The following is a 21,124-nucleotide window of genomic DNA, read 5'->3' as shown; positions in this document are numbered from 1 at the left end:
ATGAATCTAAACCAGAAAGCAAGCAAGAACTTGTTTCTAGCAATTTTAGAAAACTTTTGATCAGCTATTCTTAAAGTTTGAAGTTCAGTTCAAGAATTTGAGACTTGTGTAATCGCCATTACTTCTCAATAACCTGAAACTCATTAAATCAGTAGAAAGGAAGCAAAATATCTTTAAGATAATATGATTAATGATTTCAATCACTGTTCACTGAACTAAAATTAGATTAAAATGAGAAACAATCCAAGCTACTATTTGGACTAGTATTATCTGTCATTCCAGAGGCACCATTCACATGTTCTGAAGACAACAGAGGTACAGAACACCTACTTAATAGCAGACCCTTCCCTGAAGTAGTTAGTTCTGCTAAAAAGTGTCCTCAGAGCAGGAAGGGAGATGAATGGTTGTTAAAGCCACTTGCATGCAAAGCTTTCTGGAGAATGAAAATCCACTTCTACAAAAACATCCATGAATTTATACATACACAAACACACACACACATGCACACTCCAGGTTCATGCAAAAGCTAAGAGAATATGAGTTTCTTCTTAGGAAGAGATACCCAAGCAAAAATCTCAGGATAATTGAAAGTGGTTCCTTCAGCCTGCCAGCTGTCTGTCCACAAAGATCTTACCAAGTTTTGCTTTCTCTCAGCAAGAAAAATGTTATGTTGCCAAGAAACCTCCAGATAGGCAGCTAGGGAACCCTAATTTTCCTATTGGAAGTAACATTTTCAGCAACATTTAAACTTTCCTGAAAAAGCATGCCAATGAAAAGCTGTGACCTAATTTCACTGATTTTACACAATGGACATAAACTTCCTTGATGCAAGGAATGAAGCAGAGACATTTGGCAAATCATCAAAAACTGCAGAATAGCATTTTCTTCCCTCATTAATTGTGAAAAAGATAAAAGGATCATTTTTAATAGCAAGATAAAATTATTCTGAAAGATATAATTCAAATGGGCTCCAAACAGCTCAGGCAAGTGGGAACCAGTTAAAAATGTAAATGAAACAAAAATGTAAGAGTATAAACCATAAAATTATTTCTCTCATCCTTACTCCTTTTATTTCTAACAATTGTCTTTCAAACAAGATTGCACAACTACTTCATCTGCTAATGACAATGTTGCGACAAGGATGGAAGACAGCAGCAATTAACAAAGACCAGATATAGCATTTAAGACACAAATTAATAAGACTGCATTCAAATTATAATGGGAGGAAAATGGGATAACTGGTTAGTTAACATTTGATGAAGACAACTTCCTTCTATAGGACATAAAGCACACACAGGGAGAGGTACAAACCTAAATATACAGCTACACTGCCAGGGAAGAGCTCACTTGCTTCTAGTTTCAAATGAAGATTTTGCAGGATTATTGGAATTAAATCTCCCCTCCATCCCTGCCCTACCACCTCTTTTCATTCCTCTCCTTCCCACCTCCAACAGTTATTGTTCCCACCCTTCTCATTTCTTCCCAATCCACAATTTTCCCCTACCTGGAAGGAATACTCAAAGTCAACTAACAACATTTGACATGCATTTTAGTTAAAACATGTCCATTTTGATTTATTAGGTACTGTCAATTTTCAGCTACCCACCACCAACTTCTCTCTTGCCTATGGTACAAAGACCTGAGCTGGCACTGTGCATAGTATATTTAGGGACAGCAAAGCAAAATCTGTACTAGAACAACGGTGATAAATGGTACTTTACACAGATGGGCAGTATGCATAAGCAGGCTACAACTACTGGAATTAGAAATACTAGGAAACATAAAAAAAAAAATCACTGGTGTGGCTTTACCCAGAGTTAAACTGTGTATCTCTCTCAATCATGCTTCACAACATTCTAGAATCTCTTATCCATGTATGTCCATCAGTGAGGGTAATTGTGGGAGGGATGCCCAGGCTAATGCAGTCTGCTGTATTAAAAATAGTAATTTCAGTGATATGTACCTAATAAGCATATACTACTTAAGGCAAAAGCCTAAACCAGCAAAAATGCTCAGTAATAAAAATAGCTATGAATCAATACCATGTTTAATCTACCTCTCTAAGAAAGAATTCAGACTTTGATACATGTGTTCACCTCTCTTTTAAGGACAAAACTTAGGAAACACTGGCCAGGGAGCTCTCCCACCAATTCCAAGTAAAAGAAGCATCTAGATTTCTCCTTTGAAAAATTTCATATTAAGGTGATGTGAAATGTGAACGTATTTCTGGGTGGAATAAGTACGTATTTCCTGTCAGAAGTGTATGATAAACTTACTTTCCCAGTGTTAATAAATTAGGGAGTATAAAGTTCAAGGTTTTATGTCTTAAGACAACACCCAAACTATTCAACCTCTGCTGCCACAGAAGTGGCTAGACGGGTATTTTCCTTTGTACGCATGCCAACTATTAAGCTATCAAAGCTTGTTTCATGTACACAAGTGTCCAGTTCTATGTTGATTTGTCACTTCTATTAATTTTGCTCTTTTTACATGGGGTTTACAAATGGACAGATGCTACATATGTGTCTAATGACAGCTGAAATCGCAGGGCCTGATTCAATTCAGTCTGAACAGTTGGACTAGATAATCGTTGTAGGTCCCTTCCAACCAAATTGAACTAGTCTAGTCTAGTCTAGTCCATTCTTATTATTCACTGAGTGCAAGCAACATTTGTGATCAGACCTCTAAGGACTGACAAAGGACTGCTTTTTATAAACTATTTATAAAATAGCAAATATATGGGAAATTGTTGCAGATATAAAATCTAATTAAAGCTGTAAAGTAGTCCAAACACCAGATAAATATAGCTCCCCAAATTCTACTTTTTGTGGGCTGTCAGTTGCAACTCTTCTACATGGTGAGATAAATTTTTTCCTGTTAGCACACAGGGGTGGATTTAATATATTTTGAGTACCTTGAAAATACTACATTCTCCGAGTTAACAATGTTTGACAAGTTTCTGCTGTTTTCTAATAAAGCTGATGTCCTTGACTGTAGTATCTATTCATATGAGCAACATATGCTTGTAAGCCTGAAAATGTACCTAAATCAACAAACTAGGTGAGGAAGGAATGTGAAGGAACTGCAGACTAGTAGAACACTAAATGCAATCCCCACTTATGCAGGGCACAGCCAAGTGCCATTCTCAGCAGACCATGAAGGTCTCTGGCATGTGACATTCAGTCCATATTCTGTGCAGATACCCATGACAGGCAGCTGAATCCCATCCCCGGTCAGTACAATCACTGGAAATTAATAAGCAATTTGGCTCACTCTAAAGCAAAGACCCAAGGAGCAATTCACTTGTCCATGCACTAGAGAGGCCTCCTCTATCTGTCCTCTCTGTCACCCAGATGGCATTCCAGTAGGTGCTGGATCTTCTACTGTTCCTGTGTCGTATCTGCTAGCCCTGAGTAGACAGATGCCTTGGCTACACCGGGGTGTCTCAGACGGCCTTAGATGCTTACACGTGAAAAACTGAATGGAGCTGAGAGCTAACAGCTGGAAGTAGCCTCATGTTCAGAGGCACTGATCCTCACGGGGGACTTCAACCACCCTAATATCTGCTGGAGGAGGAGAGGAGGCTGAGAGAGCTGGGACAGTTCAGGCTGGAGAAGAGAAGGCTTGCAGGGATCTCATCAATGTGCACAAATATTAGAAGGGAGGATGCAAACGGGACAAAGACAGGCTCTTTTCAGTGGTGCCCCGTGACAGGCCCACGGGCAGCAGGCACACACTGAAAAGCAGGAGGTTCCCCCTGAACACAGGGGAACACTTTTTACCTCGAGGGTGACTGAGCAGTGGAGCCGGTTACCCAGAGCGGTTGTGGAGTCTCCCTCCTCAAATAAATTCAAGTGTGTTCTCGACGTGGTCGTGGGTGACCTGCTTGAGGTGACCCTGCTTGAGCAGGGTGGGTTTGGGAAGATGTCCTCCAGAGATCTCTTCTAAGCTTAGCCATTTCTGATTCTGACCAGGCAGTTGAACTACTCATTCAGCAGTACTGTCTGGACATCCACAGACTACAGCAGGAGCTCACACAGCTGGCTCACAGGTTAACTGGATTCAAATTAAACGCTGCCAGAGCCTCTGTGTTCTTTCTAGTTTTTTATGTTTTTTTCTTCCCCTTCCATCTCACCTCATAAGCTTCTGAAAGCATCCAGTACTTCTCTCGTATTCCACATGGTTTGATCAGGCTCAGCTATGCCTCTAATGTTCTCTAATATGCCTCTATATTCTCTAATAGTAGACCCAAATCTACCATTCTCACATTCTTTTTTCTCATTCATTACCTCTTCAAGTATTCTATTATCTTCATATTCTAAGCAAATGCCATGAAGACCCTCGTTTTGTTCCACACGTCTTCCCACATATTATCTTCAGGGATGATCAGTCTGCATACAGCATGGGAGTTCCCACCTTCATGTGTTTAATATATTATCTTTATTTTGAAAATGTCCTATGTCTTTTCCACAGACTTCAATTTAGTTCTGACATTTTCTCTAAATAGCTGAAAATCTTTTAAAAGTACCTTGGGTTATCTTCTGTCATAATCTTGTACTTCCTGTGGACAAAGAGTGCTTTAGAATGGCAAATTTGTTAGTTATTTTCACTTCCCTCACCTCTATTATTACTATGTTTTTGTGTATGGGTTTCATTTATGCCTAATAAACAGGAAAAAATCCTTTATGCCACAAGGTGTCATGCTTTATTATGCACTTCCTATTTCTATTTGAAAAAGTTTCTGTCTTCATTTGAAGAGTTGCTGAAATCTGAAATGTGAAAACAAGCACATTATTCTCTGCTCATGCTGCAGAGATAGGGCATGGTAAAGAGAGAAACTGGAATAATTTATTTTAGTGACCATAAAAATTTGTATTAAGTCCCAGTCACAACTGGGCAAATCTGCTGAAGTTGGCAAAGCTGACAAATGGCACCATGAGTAAAATTAAACCTTAAGAGTATTTTTGTTGTTCCTACATAAGAAGAAAACAACAGAGCTATTTTTTCTAGGGACTTTTGTCAAGTGTTCAGAGTTGGGAATTAGATTGCAAATAAACAAACAGCTTGTTACTTTGAAAATTAATGTAGTTCATTTGGAGGACAATGCACAGAGTTCACACTCCACTTCCTTTACCTGCTAGTTTTAGCCTGGCTAAATACAGTAGTATGTAGCCTATGACAGCTCTTTTTATTTCTTTCCTGTTTTGATCAAGAAAATGACTTGCCCTTGTCCCTGCTCTTGACAACTAAGTCTACTGAACTCTTTTGTCTGTCCTTGGAGAAGCAAACATTTTCAAGCAATTCATCCACTTCCCTTCATAATCATACTTAGCATTTAATTCTTTTCCTCTTCACTCACCATTTCACCTAAAAATCTTCTGTCAGGTCCTCTTAAATTTCCTGGCACAACCCATAACTGTCCTTGTCCCCATTCAGACTCTCGCAGAAGCCTTCAGACTGTCTAGCTTTCATTTCTGCAGTTCTACAATTTTTTTGTATTGCCACGTCCCACTCCTTTGAATTCAACTGTTGTAGAAGGCTGATACACATCTTTTCACATGTGCAAGGCAACCTGGTCACATAAGCTTTATCCTCACATATCTCCATTAGCTCTCATAATGTCTGGATTCAGTTAAAAAAAATCTACTTGATTTTAAAAGTCTACATAGATTTGTTCCAGTATTTGAGTCTCTGAGGTCTTTATCTCTTCCTCTTCTTTCTGGGAATGTAACAACTGCCTGAATGAGTAAGTTCAGTAGCGTGTCTCTGGCAACAGACATTACTACATGCTTCAGTGGAAGGTGTAGGAGAAAAAAAAGGACAGGTAGTTACAGCTGTGCATAGAGAAAGTTTTATCACAGTCCTTTAAATGACAACATGACTTCTGTTGTAAGACATGAGAAGAGGTATTTTTTTACTCTGAAAAGTACACTCGAAGATGTTAAAATAATCATTAAAATTTTAGTCAGTTTAAATTTTTTTGTTTTAATAATATGGTTGGATTTTAAGTCCTTTGTTTTCTTTGTGTCAGGCTCCCCTCTGTAAAGAACCGTAATTCCACTACAGTTACATAAATAGACTTTCCCCGTGTAGTTCATGCTATCTAGAACAGCTTCCCAACATCTTTCCACACATCTTTTCACTTCTTTAGGTATTCACCCTCACCACTTCAAACCTGAGCAATTCCCTTCTCTCTTGTTTCATCTCTGGACTGTTATTCCTTCTGGTAATTTGCATATCATATTTGCATGTCATACAATTACTATCCAAACAGGTTTCAGATTAAATTACTATTATTCAGATTAATTTAATATATTAACGGAAGTTTTCCAGCACCAGTACTTTTTATTATGTCTTCAGACACATAGTCCCTGAAGAGCAGGAACATCATAAAGAGGCTTCCATGGAAAGATGTGATTGTATAACAAAAGAATCCTACTATACTTTGAATCAGGGCTAGCAGACTGTTAAGGGCAAGCAAACTTGGATGAACAGTGTTTTAGAGACACATGAAGAATGAAGAGGTAGCAGGGGAAACAGAAAAGGAGAACTGTTTCAGCACAGAATATTGCCTAAGATACCTCTAACAATGGAGCAGAACGTAGGGAGGAGGATTTTTTGGATCAGCAACTCAAAGAAGAGAACTCCAACTGATATATGAATAAGCAGAATATTCAGAAACTTTCAGGGTTTTCTTTGGTCACCTTTAATTCAATAGAGAGATAATTTTTGCTATGATCATTTGTTCTGAAAGTTTATCTTTCTCCAGTTTGCTTTTTTCATACCTTTCATGCCTTCCTGTCCCCTCTTTGTCTCTTTCAGAACATATGACCCTGAAATGTCCATCTCTGCTTGTATAATAAGAATAGGAATAATAATAATGATAACAATAATAATAATGATGATGATAATAATAACAACAAAAACAACACAAGAACAATATAAGCCATGCTAAAGTGAAAAACTGCTGAAGGGATTGAAGGGAGGGAGGAAGTATGGATGAGACAGGCCACGTGATGGAGGAAGCAGGGCCTCGTTAGTATGAGCTGTCACTATGAATCAAGGGCAGCTCATCTCAAGCTCACTCCTAAAGATCTTGAGGAAGAGCAAGGAAAAAAAGAAAACAAGCCCAAACACAGAAAGAAGCCATTCAGTACATACTGATGTTTAAGAAAGTTGGCCTCCCTTGAAACTGCTTCAGTGCATGCCCAACACCCCCAAAGAGACCAGAAAGCACCTGGAGGAATAGGACTGGTCAGAAAAGTCCAACAGAAGCAAAAGAAGAGAGTAGATTTAGTGATTCCAGGCAGGAGAAGGAAGAAGCTACTCAATTAAAGTACCTCAGATATAGATGAATACGGCTGAGATGAGAAAAAGAAGGAAAATTCTTTAGGATGTTAATAGAAGACCAACCTGTCTTCAGCAGAAGCCAAAGGAACTGCCTGGAATTACCATACAAATTACTGATCCATATCTTTTTATTTAAACAAGAACTGATCGCCCACTTGCAGCCAGCCTCTTAAGAGGACCAGGTATTCTATACCCGCTCTGATACACAATGCATGTCAGGTAACATTTCAAAGGGAAGAAACAGACGTTGTCAAACCCCTGGCATTTGCTACCAGTAGGAAATTACTTGGGGTGTATATATATGCCCTCCCTTTCCACAGCATCAAAGCGGAAATGACAAGATGTGATTTAACCAAGATCATAATGCCACATCTGGTTTCACAGCATTTCTATTGAGCTTTATTGAAGCCTGGTTATGCAGGGGTTTCCACGACTACACTGTGGAATATCATTAGGATTTTGTTTGAGTTTAATACTTACACATCTCTAAATGTTTACAGACATTTTCTGTCACTAAGTTCAAATTGTTCTCCCTCTTTCTCCTCCTCATCACATTACTCATTTTATCCTCTTAACCAAGCTATGTACAATTCCTCTCCATACTAGCTTAGACATGATTGTAAAGAACAACATATACCCAGTCTCTTACTGCTGACATTTAGCAGAACTATATGCCTGTATTCATGTGTCCCTCTGTAGCTTGTATATATTTACAGAAAATCAGAATTTGCTTGATGCTGTTCTCCATTTTCTTCCATATATATATATATGCCTTCTGTATGCTATCCGTCAGTCTGACCTACTCTTCAAGTCTTTAATCTCTCTCCCCTTCCTCTGACTGACTACACAAGCCATTAGTATTTTAGTTTAGTCATGCCTGCAGTTTAGTTCCTAGTTACAAGGATCATAACACCTTTGATATGACTGTACAACACATTTTAATATTTCTACTGTGTAAAAGGCAAAAAAAACATCGAATAATATTGGTTTCCTATTGACAGAAGAATAATATTCCAAGACCACTTATTAAAACAGCAAGGTTGAAAAGGCAAAACAAGGTAGAAGAAAATACATGGAACGCAGAAGAAGGTAGAGCAATTTCAGTAAAATAGGAATGGTGATTCTGCTTATGGATCCTTTGTCAAAATGCTATTTAACACCTCTCCAGGAATTGTAAGAATTGTAGTTTTCCTATTCTTTTATGACCCACAAGATGGCACAGTGTAACACTTATATTTAGGTGATGAGCAAATATGTATACATTCTTTCTTGTCGTACAGAGCCTATCTGTACCTTTAACTGTATCTTTATCTCTAGACAGTGCCTACCTGTCTCTCTATTTTCCAGTTTCCTTACTTTGATATGCAGCAAGGCAGAGGTGCACTAGAGTATGAAGTGAAAGGAGGGGAATGAAAAGTGATGTATAGGGACAAGAAAGGATGGAAAAAGTGTATCTCAAAACACAGAAAGACAAAAAAGTGAACAGGTGAAAAATGCTGGAAAGACTGACTGAAGTATAGGAAGATGAAATGGAGAAGAGTAGGAGATAGAGAAGGTGAAGAGGAAATGCTCACTAAGAGCTGCTGTGGCAAGCTGATGCTCACAAAATCCCTGTCAAACCCTGATAGTGTCCTGTCTTGCACAATGAAGTAACATGCATTGTCTGACCCACAGGACTACATCTCCCATTTCCATCTTCTCCAGTGCAGCTTCTGCCCCAACAACTCTTCTCCATATACAACCACGTTAGCTGCTAAACTGTTTTTCTGCCAAGAAGGAAGAAAGGAAAGCCCATTCAGAGAAAGCAGGATGAGAAAGGCAGAAGTGAAATCATGGAATGAACTGGGCAAGATAAAAAAAAGTCACAACACACAAGAAGTGAAAGCTCCAGGATTCAGAAGATAAAAGCAAATCAAATGAGTCAAAAGTGAAAATTTTGGGGCTCAGATGCAGGATCTCCTCACCTGTCTGGCTGGTGCTAACATTGATGGTGGCATAGTGCGGTGCTTCTGAACTCAATTCAGTCACCAAGTTGACAGCTTGGATCTCAAAGGTGTACTGCACATGGGCCAAGAGATTGGAGACTTGAACGCGGCTTTCTGTCAGGCCCACCTGGCGTGGTTCAAATTGCACACTGTCCCCACAGCGCACACATGGCCCTGAGGACCCTGCTGGGCATACTTTGCAGATGACATTGAAGAAAACATCCTTGCGGCCACCCAGGTCCTTGGGGAGTCGCCAGGTCAGGAGCACATTGGAGCCAACAATTTCATAGCTAAGGTCACGGGGAGCAGAGGGGATGCCTGGAAGACAGAATGAAAGATCAAAATCCCATGAAAGAACAGGTGAGAGGTGGGGGAGGGAAGAAGACAAAGCAGGGAGGAAAAGAACAGAAGAACAAGTTGATTTTTCTTCTCATTCTTACTCTTCTCTAGTAGTTTCTCTGAACAAGGCTAAGAAAAACATATTCTTTGCTGTATCAAACATATGCTTATATACATGAAGGAGCAACTATACAATCACATTTTAGACAAACAGAATTATGAAGAAGGGTCTTTCTTTCATGGGTGTGACTTTTACTTTTCCCTAAAAGAGCAGCCAGTGTTTAGGAAAATTCCAAGCCTTTGAAATTTTACATTTTGCACAAGCTTAGTTAAGATTTGTCTTTACTGAGACCTCTAATTCTCTCCTTTGGCACCCTGTACCTCTCAATTCTCTCAGACTTCAGTTAGCCTGTTCCATCTATTGCAGGAACTGAACACCATTTTCCCAATGATTATTCCTGCTGCCAGCCAGATTCCTGAATGGCATCGGGATCAAACTCTGACAGCTGAAAAACTGCACATTCTGTGCATCTACCACCTCCCCTGCTGGCACAGAGACAGTGAAGAGGAAGAAAAATCAGAGGGTGAGAAGATGGCATGGGGATGAGAATGAGACAATACACTGGAGCTAGAAAGTGAAAAGATTAGACGGGTAAAAGTAAGCAGCAGTGTTGCACTGATAAACCTGGGCATAGACACAAAGCAAGACTGGAAGGGCAGGGACAGGGAGGCTGAGCTCAGTAACAGGGAGGGGCAAGGGAAACATGATTTACCAAACATTTCCATCCGAAGGCTGTAATGAAATTGAAGAATAGGTATTCTCACCATCACTCTATAGTCAAGAAATACTAATGAAAACTATGGGCAAAGCCTTTTCTCTGTCTAATGCTGATCGATATTAAGGATGACACCCTCTATTAGTACATGTGGATGAGGTTTTTCTGGGAATCTTTCTGTCTGCAATCTAGTTCATGGCTGGAGCATTTGAGTATTTCCAATAGCTATATTTCCCTGGGGACTCACATTTGCAGTGTTGTTAAAAAAAATAAATTATGCTGGAAAATTGCATACAGAAGACTTTAAAAAATGTGTAACTAACAAGATGAAGCAAGCATTTGTGCATCAGGAAACGTCAGAACGTAATTTTCTTTTGTGATCTTAACTGGGCCACTCAGTATTTGCACTGTGATATGATATTTTATTGTATGATCACATACTAGCTTTCCCTGAGGATTCTTATCACAGTCAATGCAAAGGATAGACCACTGCTCAGGAAGAAGAATCCCTGTGAAGTAAAGATTGTTTGATGCTGCTGAAGATGGATTCTGTGCAGTATAAGAAGCAAGGAATTACAGAAAAAAAAGCCACAGTCACATTTCCTAATTTCTGAGTGTTTCACTTCAGAGCCATAAAGTGTTTGGAAGATGATTTAGGAATTTAATTTTTTTCCCTGTCACTTTCACAAAGTTCAAGGGTGATGTTTCATGTGCTATTTAAACTATATTTTTGAGTGCTAAGCACCAATATTATTTCATTTTCTGCACCTAACTATTCTTTTGTGACTTATTAATTTTCATAATAAATGGCTGTGCAAAGTCATAACTGATGGGAACCACAGAGATGCCAATGAAAAAATGAATTATTTTCCCATAAATAAACTGCAGAATTTGAAATCTGTGCTGTAAATATGGTCTTCACACTTTCTATGATAAAGGGAAGAAAATATTAGCAATGGTCTTAGTTAAGGTTGAATGAGTCATCTAAAATTTGACTTTTTTAAAATTTCTGAGCATCTAGTATTACAACATCCCAGTATTCTCGAAACACAGTTTTACCAATGTATCAACATTGCAAAAAGCATGTGGGAACACTTCTGCCTTCTCATCTACATTCAGTGAGTGGATATAGCCTGGAGTCAGATGGAGGAACAAATGGAAGTTTTGGGTTATTTCAGAGGTCATGAGAAGACGTGAATTGCAACTCCCCGGAATCATTCACGCACATTCTCTCTCATTAACTGTCCTTCTTGGTCCATCCAAGCTTTCAAATGCTCCATTCAAATACCTACCAGTGCAGGGAGCATCAGGATTGTCTGAAGCAGATCGATAGTAGTGGTTCTGACACACACATTCACTGGAACCTGTCAGTGGAGCATGGCTGTTGGCAGGGCATAGATGGCAGGGGTCATCTCCCACAGATACTTTGAAGAAACCAAGGGGACAGGCTAAGAGGAGGAAAATGAAAGAGACAAAAGCAGGAAACTCATTAATTCAGATTCCAGAAACAACGCAATCTTATTTACATTTAACTCATGCTGCTGCTGCTGTAGGAAGTAGCTGCTACATAGAGTAGCTACTACTGGTTTTATTGCTCTATGAAGCATGTATAGTTAAAGTTGCAATTTCAGAACAGTTTATTTTATTCTATACAATAGCTGATTAAATTGATTCACTGGCAGATGAAAGAGAAACACTCCAGAGACCACTCTGGCCATCTGAAATAATTGTCTTCTCATTACTCAATCAAAGAGCTCTAGTGTTGGTGTTCTGGGTTTCAGTGAGTGGTGGGTTTTTTTGGTGGCAGGGGAGGGAGATATAGGGGTGGCCCCCTGTGAGAAGCTTCTCGAAGCTCCCCCAGCTCCAAGTCAGCTCCACCTCTGCACCAAAACTGAGCCCATCAGCTGTGCCTCTGCAATAATATATTTAAGAAGGGACGTGGTGAGGAGGAGTCAGACTTGTGAGGAGCTGCGGCAGCTGCGTGAACACCAAGGTCAGTGGAGGAACGGAGGAAGAAAGGAGGGGAGAGGTGTGCCGGAGCAGAGACCCCCCTGTATCCTGTGGTGAGATGGCAGGGCAGCCCCCCCCCCCCCCCGCCCAGCCATGAAGATCTACGGTGGAGCAGACATTGATTTATGGCCTGTGGCTTCTTCTTGGAATAATCAAGGTGCTGTGCCCAAAGAAGGCTGGGTTCTCGTGGGAAAAGGCAGCCCCGCTGCTGTAGTTCAGCGCTGGGAGGATTGCAGCATGCGGGGGTGTCCCACGCTGGAGCAGCTCGGGAAGGGCTGCAGCCGTGGGAGGGAATCCAGTCGGAGAAAGCTGGTGTCCCACAGCAGAGCAGTGTAAGGAAACGCTGCGGCCCGTGGGAGGGACTCACGTCAGAGAAAGTTTGTGGAGGACTGTCTGCTGTGAGAGGGGGACCACAATGGAGCAGGGGGAGAAGTTCCAGAAGCTCCCCCCACTGAAGATGGAAAAAGCAGCAGCACTGACTGCACTCCCCATTCCCTGCCCCTGCGCCGCTGGGGGGAGGAGGTAGAGATATCAGGAGCAGAGCTGAGCCCGGGAAGAAGGGAGGGGTGGGGGGAAGGTGTTCTCAAGATGTGGCAATGCTTCTCACTGTCCTACTCTGTTAAGTGTTGTTGTTAGTGTCTGTAATAAATGTATGTTCTTTTTTTTTCTTCCCCTAACGAGTCTGTCTTCTGCCCGTGACTATAATGGGTGATTTGCCCCTCCCAGTCTTACCTCGAACCCCAAGCCTGGCTCATCTGCCCCTTCTCATCACCGGAAGAGAAGGAAGGAGTGAGTGGCTGCATGGTGGTTGGCTGCCAACCAGGCTCAAGCCACGACAGTTGGAAAAGCCAAAGATCATAGTCACATGATCTGTTTGGAAACAACCATTTCCAAACACACCACCTCCTTCCCACCCGACACAGCCACAAAAATGGATTTTTATGCTGCCTTCAACAGTTTAATTGCTTGAACCAATATAAACCACCATGGCTGATTTTGCATCAACATTAGGAGCAGGCACTCAGACTGGCAGTCCTTTTGTTTTCCTGTAGGTCTGGAAAATTCCCAATATTGGATGAAAGCCTCTTAATTTAGTCAAATTTAATCTGCAAATGCATAGGAACATGCCTATGCAAAAAGCTGAAACAAGGATGGAAATCCATCCTACAGGGAAAGAAAAAGAAAAAATAACTTATTAACAATATGGGAGTATGGCACATTCTAGATTTGGCAAAGATGTTATGCTGACTTACCTTATAGAAGGTGCTTGGATCTTACACGGAAGTGCTACAACAGAGATTTTACAATTTTTATGTAAGTCTTCTAATGCTGATTTTCTATATAAATAGATACAGCTCTTTTAGATTATATGGACCAGCAAACTCAGGTGAAAGTTCATTTGTGGACTGACATTTCATTAGTTGAGTTCACAATAAAGAGCATTTAGAGGGAATGGGAAACTTTCAGGTAGACCCCAGATGAGCGTTTGATATAAAAAGACTCAAGGAACACATTTGAGAAGAACTGTCCTAGTGGTTACCATAATCAGAACATTCCAAAGGATTGTGAATAGTAAAAAGTTGTATAAAAAAAAACCCCAAAAATGTGTAAGAGAAGAATATTGTATACAGGTGTTAATATGAAGTTAGGGTACCTAATGAACGTTCTAAAATGGAACATCACACCAGAAGCTGCAGAGTTAGACCATCTGGTTACTACTTGCTGTAGTTACAGGCTTCCACCTCCAGTGGCAATTATTTGGAAAAGTTTCTAATCCACATAGGTGCTGAGTGGCCACTGATGCCTATTTCTTAACATCTCCACAAAAACAGAGTAGTTTGCTTATCTAATTTTCTTCTCATATGCTTTCAACTGCCTTTGCTTTTGGTTTTCAAAGCCCACTGTAGAACTTTGATGTATACTGTTTGACTGCAGATATGCAAACCTTAACAAAGTTGAAAAGGAGACATAACAGCCAATAACATCTGTGGAGGCCCATCAGATTTACACCTGTTATATTATCTTCTCTGTCAGAAGTCTTCTTGGCTGCAGAGTAATCTCCACATGTACTGTGATAAGAGTGGGAAGTCCTGGAACAGGTCAGACCATAAAAGGGACTTCAATAACTCTGAATCATAGCTATTAGATAGAACACTGATGCTTCTCAGCAGTCAGAAAACAACAATATTCAGTGTGTGATACATTGGCATACAGAAAGGAAGAGGGAATAAGAGATTGTAATTTTGCATATGATGACTGATGGTAAGAAAAGAGCAACTGCCTTTGCCCTCTGGCCTTTATCCAGCAGAAAAATCAAATTATTTTTATATGGAAAGATTTGTCCCTATCTTCCTGTGGACAAATAAGTAAGCAAGATTTTGTCCACTTTATGAATTATATCCCTTTCATTCAGTTTCGGGTTCTGATAACAGCCACAGATATAGAATTTTCACATTTCTTGGCAAATGCACATGTACTAAAACTATGAGTATTATGAATGGGGAGTTCTCATCCAACTCACTGAATAGTCATTCAACCAAATTTTACCACTTTCAGGGATCTTTATTTCTTTATTATTTTCTTACAAGTCATTTTACCTCATCTGTTTTTTCTTGCATCAAACCCCTTCTCAAGATTTTGTCAAGGCTTTGAAGTAATGGCATATTCATTCCACCTGTCAAGGTAGACCCTTGGAGAATGGTTCTTTTTCTTCATTCAGTACTAAAGCCTGACATCAAGTAGGAAATGACCTTGCTGCTAGTCACAGTAGTGAAAATGAACAGGTAATGATAATGCCTGCAGTCTATGTAATGCTAAAGGAAATCTGTAGACGATACAGAATTTACCCCTGAAGTTCAAAAATGTATCTACCCTACAAGAGTAGTGCTAAGAGAACTGAGGTAGGTTAATCTCTAGTCCAATTGCAAATCATATGGAAAACTAGACAAAGCTGTGAATGAAGAAGAATTTGTCTGGTATTTAGTAAATACAATTTCTTTTAAAATAAATATGGTTGTGTTAAAAATAAACAAACATGTATTTTTACACATTGCTTTGAAGTCTACTGGAAACTCACTGTTGAGATTGGGTCTGCAGGGATGGTACACTGTTGATGAGTTAGACAAAGGTATTAAGCAGAAGTGCAATGTTGTAGATTTTACGTAGTGGAATGAACATGCCAGCAGAACTACCACCTCAGCAAAGAGAGCCAGCTTATATAAGGTAGAGCATTTTTATTGCTTAAAAGGCCATGCAAGATTTCATTAATGCTATGGACTCCAAGTGACCAGAAGCATTCAACAGCTGCTTACAAAAACCAACCAACCAACCAATGCAGCAAGAATACAAACCTTTATATAGGGACACGGTGTCTGCTAATGGATAATGATGCTATCTACACATACTACTGATATAGTACAATACTAGAGACAATACTTTGGGAAAGGTACTTGTAACAAATACTAGAGATCAAATACTTAGCTATTCTTTCATATTTGCCTCACAAAATCTAATTTCTTCATCCATGCACTATGCTTGCCATTATATGGCTGCACTGTATGCAAGGGCAGGTTAGTGCTGTCTCCCCTAGCATTTGCCCAGTGTGTTATGCTTTTTGTGCTGTCAAACTTTGGTGGTTTCTTGCTATCTATTCTCTCTGTTACTCACTGAGGGAGCACCTATTCTTGCATGTAATCCCAGAACTGTGAAAGTCAGTGAATGAAGAATTGTTTCTTTATGCTGAAGAGCAATGTCGGCACGAAAACAGATAACTTTACATTAAATTACAAATTTAAACAAGAATAATGCTTCCACAAGCTAAGGCAGGAAGCTTGTGAGAAAAACTCCCAATACAAGCACAGGAGAAAAAAAAAGCGTAACCATATTTAAGAAGGAACCTTGCCTGTTTCTGAATTGATTTTGTGATACAGTTGCCATGGAGAGCAAAGTAGCAGACTTAATATAAACATATCTCCCCCTCCCAATGTCTCCAGGTCCAATACTTCCTTGTCCTGTATTTAACATAAACAGAGTGTGAAGCAGCCACATAGGCTCATTTATAAGCACTCCACTATACCTGAGTAAACTGGACAAATGAAATTCCGCTGCAGCTGTTTCACCAACAAAACAAATTTAAGTAATATTTCTATTCTCACACGGAGAAGAGGTGGAAATTCTGCCGTTTTGGATATCATGTTCCTCCTCAGTGATCCAAAGAAACATATGAAAGAGGAGTACAAACAGTGAGTTAAAATCTCCATTAAGATGTATCATTTTTACAAGATGAATCAAGTATAAAAAAAAAACAACAACTGTGATGGCTAATTTAGTTTCTGTGTGAAAAAAAGAACCCTAAAATGTTAAGTTACCACATCACAGATAGAAGTGAGCTAAGAAGGCCACCTGTAAGAAAAAAACTGAGAGGAGGCTAGTACATGGCGATCCCCACTTATGCAGGGCACAGCCAAGTGCCATTCTCAGCAGACCATGAAGGTCTCTGGCATGTGACATTCAGTCCATATTCTGTGCAGATACCCATGTCAGGCAGCTGAATCCCATCCCCGGTCAGTACAATCACTGGAAATTAATAAGCAATTTGGCTCACTCTAAAGCAAAGACCCAAGGAGCAATTCACTTGTCCATGCACTAGAGAGGCCTCCTCTATCTGTCCTCTCTGTCACCCAGATGGCATTCCAGTAGGTGCTGGATCTTCTACTGTTCCTGTGTCGTATCTGCTAGCCCTGAGTAGACAGATGCCTTGGCTACACCGGGGTGTCTCAGACGGCCTTAGATGCTTACACGTGAAAAACTGAATGGAGCTGAGAGCTAACAGCTGGAAGTAGCCTCATGTTCAGAGGCACTGATCCTCACGGGGGACTTCAACCACCCTAATATCTGCTGGAGGAGGAGAGGAGGCTGAGAGAGCTGGGACAGTTCAGGCTGGAGAAGAGAAGGCTTGCAGGGATCTCATCAATGTGCACAAATATTAGAAGGGAGGATGCAAACGGGACAAAGACAGGCTCTTTTCAGTGGTGCCCCGTGACAGGCCCACGGGCAGCAGGCACACACTGAAAAGCAGGAGGTTCCCCCTGAACACAGGGGAACACTTTTTACCTCGAGGGTGACTGAGCAGTGGAGCCGGTTACCCAGAGCGGTTGTGGAGTCTCCCTCCTCAAATAAATTCAAGTGTGTTCTCGACGTGGTCGTGGGTGACCTGCTCGAGGTGACCCTGCTTGAGCAGGGTGGGTTTGAGAAGATGTCCTCCAGAGATCAGCTATTTTGTGACTTGTCTTAAACATATGGAAATTAAAACGTGTGGATAGGTCCCTGTGGTCTTGGCTGCTTCACTGCCAGCTTTTTCACTACATACATGATTGTGAGTGGACAGGCAACAATGAATGGAAAGTTCCTGATACTAGGCTACATCTCATTTCATACTTATATATTAGATTTGCAATTTTGGCCAATAAGACAGGACTGACTACAGTAGACACTAACTGGCCTTCATGTAGCTAAAGAATGGCCTCCACAAGCAGGGACTTTAGCTATGATACATATGTCTAAACCGTGACCCTTATCTCTTCATCCAGTCAGGGAGCTGCTTACCTTCACAAGCACCTTTATCCCTTTCCAAAATTTCCTAAGATATGCTAGCTCACTGCACTCAGGACCGTAGCCCACAGACGGCAACAATATTTTTTCCCATGACATGGAGCTTTTCCTGGGATTACCTCAGCCCAGTGACTCTATAAATAGTATATCAAAGGTCACGTAAGGAAGAAAGAGAAAAAAATCCCCTGGCAATCTAAATAGGCAAAAGCCACTTCCTTTTATTCTAGCAGTTACAGTGAGCCTAGGCTTATCTTCCCACACACAGACAGAAGCCATATCTCATTTGTTTCTGAAGGATCCCTTTTTTCACACAATGAGATTTTTCAGTTTTCATGTACCTTACATTCCCTTCTTATTGCAGATCATGACATCATGTCCACTTGCTGTGGTCCTACAATCTCTGCAGACGACTACTGTGCTCACTGGAGACAGACATAACAAGTATCCAGGCTGAAGCAAGCCCATCATCACTAGGACTAGCATGTTTTCCTTCAGTGAACATTGCTGTTTCAGGACGATTCCTGAGAAAGCCTGAAAAAGAGCATTTTTTCCTGCAACACCTCCACTCTGTGCCTGCAGAACAACTTCACACAAAACACCAATCAAGCCACAGGCCCTGTCACTGGGATAGTACAACTTGATCATCCCCCATGTTTTCCCCAGTACTTTCCAGTAAAACAAAGATTTAGCTCTCATTGAGTGACAATATTCAGTGCATGGACAGAGGTTTCGCAGAGCTAGCACCTCAGGGGGTGCAAGCTTCCCATCATGTCAAGTTTACTATGAAAGGAGAAGGCAGATTTCGGAGTGCGCAAGCGCTTTACTCTCAGCTTGTCTCAGTCATTTTTCATATCTTGGCACAGTGTCAGAATGCCACAGCAGTTTAGCTGGGCACAGCTCATCTCAGAGACACTGACCTAATTTTCCGCAGTTCCCCAGTACAACACTTGGCCCTGTGTTGCCTGTATTTGCCTGGCTGCTCACTAGAGACAAGTTCCAGCCAGGAGGCCAGAGGAGCAGTTTCTGAGACTTCTAACAGTAAAAAATATCAAAACCAGCAGAGAAGAGTGCTGGAATTGTGGGGTGTGAGGGGAATGAAGAAAATGAAAACGGGGAAGGGACAGACCAAGAATCAGAGAAGTTAAGACAGAGAAAGAGGCACTGAAAAGCTCATTTGGACAGTAAGGGCAGAGAGGAAATATTCTGAGAGCAAAACCAAATACAGCAAGGGATGAGGGACCAAGAAGGGCAGTCAGAAACTTCAGCAGAGCTTTATGTACCGCCAGCAGTGCTTTTAGGAAACATGATACAGGTGACACTGACTTTTTGTACCCAGATATGATTTGGAATTGAGCTGGGACATAGGGAGACATTTAGAAGAGCATAAAATTGCTCTCTTCCTCACTGAGACAAGTGATCTGTTTCTTATGTGGGAGTTCTGCTCCCAGATGTACTGTGGAGCAACAAGAATGAATACTAGATGTGAGAGTATCAAAAATTAACAGTGGCAAAGCCGGCACTGGAGTCAAACCGAGAGGGATGAATGGACATAGCTGAATTTGAGGACTAGGGAAAACTGGATGTGCAGTGCTACAGAAGGCCTCAAATGAGAATGACTCTAGGCAAAGCAGAATCAGCACGGAGTCTAAAACAGGAGATGACTGGTATGGGTCATGCCACTTGCTTTAGCTAGATAATGGGAGGCACTGGTAGAATAAGCCCTGAGCTGAATCAATTGGAAAGAGGGATGAACTTTGGCAGTTACAGAGGGCAGTATGTTGGAAAGGATTTAATAATTTATAATATTGTAAAAATATGACTTGGACATTACTCTCTTATAATGCAAGATGGCATAATTAGCATGCAAAAGGCATACTAGAGAAGAAAAATCTAAGTGACTTTTAGATAAAATACTGGTTTATTTTTTTCCCCAGAAATAAGCCTATGACTAGCTTAGGGTGTCAGGAACTAATTTCCCACTGGGGCAGGCTATTCCACAGTGACTCTTACTGTGTATATCTTGCATCTTGTTCTGAATAAGGTAGGATCAGCCAGAGTTAGAAGCAAGGCATGGCGAAGTGAAAGGGCCCCAGGTTGATCTAGTTTCATAGTTTCTAGAACTGTTAAGGTGGGGAAGAGATAGTGGAAAATGAAAGAAACAGGAAAGAAGAGTGTGGCTTTTGGGTTTTTTAAATGGAAAAGAAGACAATCAAATCAATGGGAATAAAATAAGTTAAGTGACTAAAAACTGTTTCCTGCTGAACTGTTGATAGGAGATCATCTGAGAAGGATTTTTAGGTAAAAGAGGTGAAACTGAAGCAATGAGTAGGTAGTTATATATTGGGAGGACTGTCAGGGAAGGGGCTGCGTGAAGAAAAAAAGGCAAAACAAGAGAGGTAACATTTGGGCGAGGGAAGGATGGAATATGAGTAGTGAGCAACCAGTGGATATAGGTAAAGCAGCAAACTACTTGAAAAGCACCAAAAAGCACCCTCTTGATACAGAGGTCACCTAGTCAGACCCGACCACTACCACAACCTTGCCACATAAATCTAATACACTACAATAGCTGACAAGGGGATCAGCTGCCCAAGCCCAACAAGGGGACTTCACAAGGATGCAAAGCCCTGCCCCCAATCTCATGACTGAAATAGCTCCTTCCACTCTATCCCTTTCTAAATATGGTTTCATCCATGTTTTTTTCCTATACTCCCGTGATCTTATCTCCCTCAGATGTCAAAGCTGGATAAAGGAAGAAGAGTCAGTCCTCTGAGCTACAAAACCAGCAGGTGGGTAGATGGAGAGTAATTGCAAATGTAGAGGTATACTGATACAGTAATGGCACATTTTCAGTGATGTGGGACAAACATCCTATTGGACACTGCTATGGGACTGAGCAGAAAAACAGACATGGAACTTGATTTGCAAAACTGACTTGGAATTAATATGTATTTGGGCTTGAAAAAAAAAAAAAAAAGATAAACTCCATGTTATTAAATTAATAGTTCTGTTTCAGTGATTTTTCCAGTTAATACTTGACCTTACTTCTTCATT

The 21,124-nt window shown here is 40.7% G+C and overlaps 1 protein-coding gene across 6 annotated transcripts in view; it reads right to left on the bottom strand.

The window, feature by feature from the left end:
• The window catches only part of LOC104366087 (ephrin type-B receptor 5), a 74,371-nt gene that overhangs the window by 12,605 nt on the left and 40,642 nt on the right, over positions 1-21,124 (bottom strand). For all 6 annotated transcript variants that reach the window (XM_042788806.1, XM_032997533.2, XM_042788805.1 and 3 more), the window contains 2 exons: positions 11,743-11,898; positions 9,315-9,653 (listed from right to left, as the gene is read on the bottom strand). In XM_042788806.1, coding sequence (XP_042644740.1) covers positions 9,315-9,653; positions 11,743-11,898 — 495 coding nt within the window. The remainder of the gene's footprint in view (positions 1-9,314; positions 9,654-11,742; positions 11,899-21,124) is intronic.

The sequence above is a fragment of the Tyto alba genome, unplaced genomic scaffold (assembly GCF_018691265.1).
Source record: "Tyto alba isolate M040663 unplaced genomic scaffold, T.alba_DEE_v4.0 Super-Scaffold_14, whole genome shotgun sequence".
Lineage (NCBI taxonomy): Eukaryota > Metazoa > Chordata > Aves > Strigiformes > Tytonidae > Tyto > Tyto alba.
Note: the sequence above shows the minus strand (reverse complement) of the source record. Positions and strands in the feature narration are given on the sequence as shown.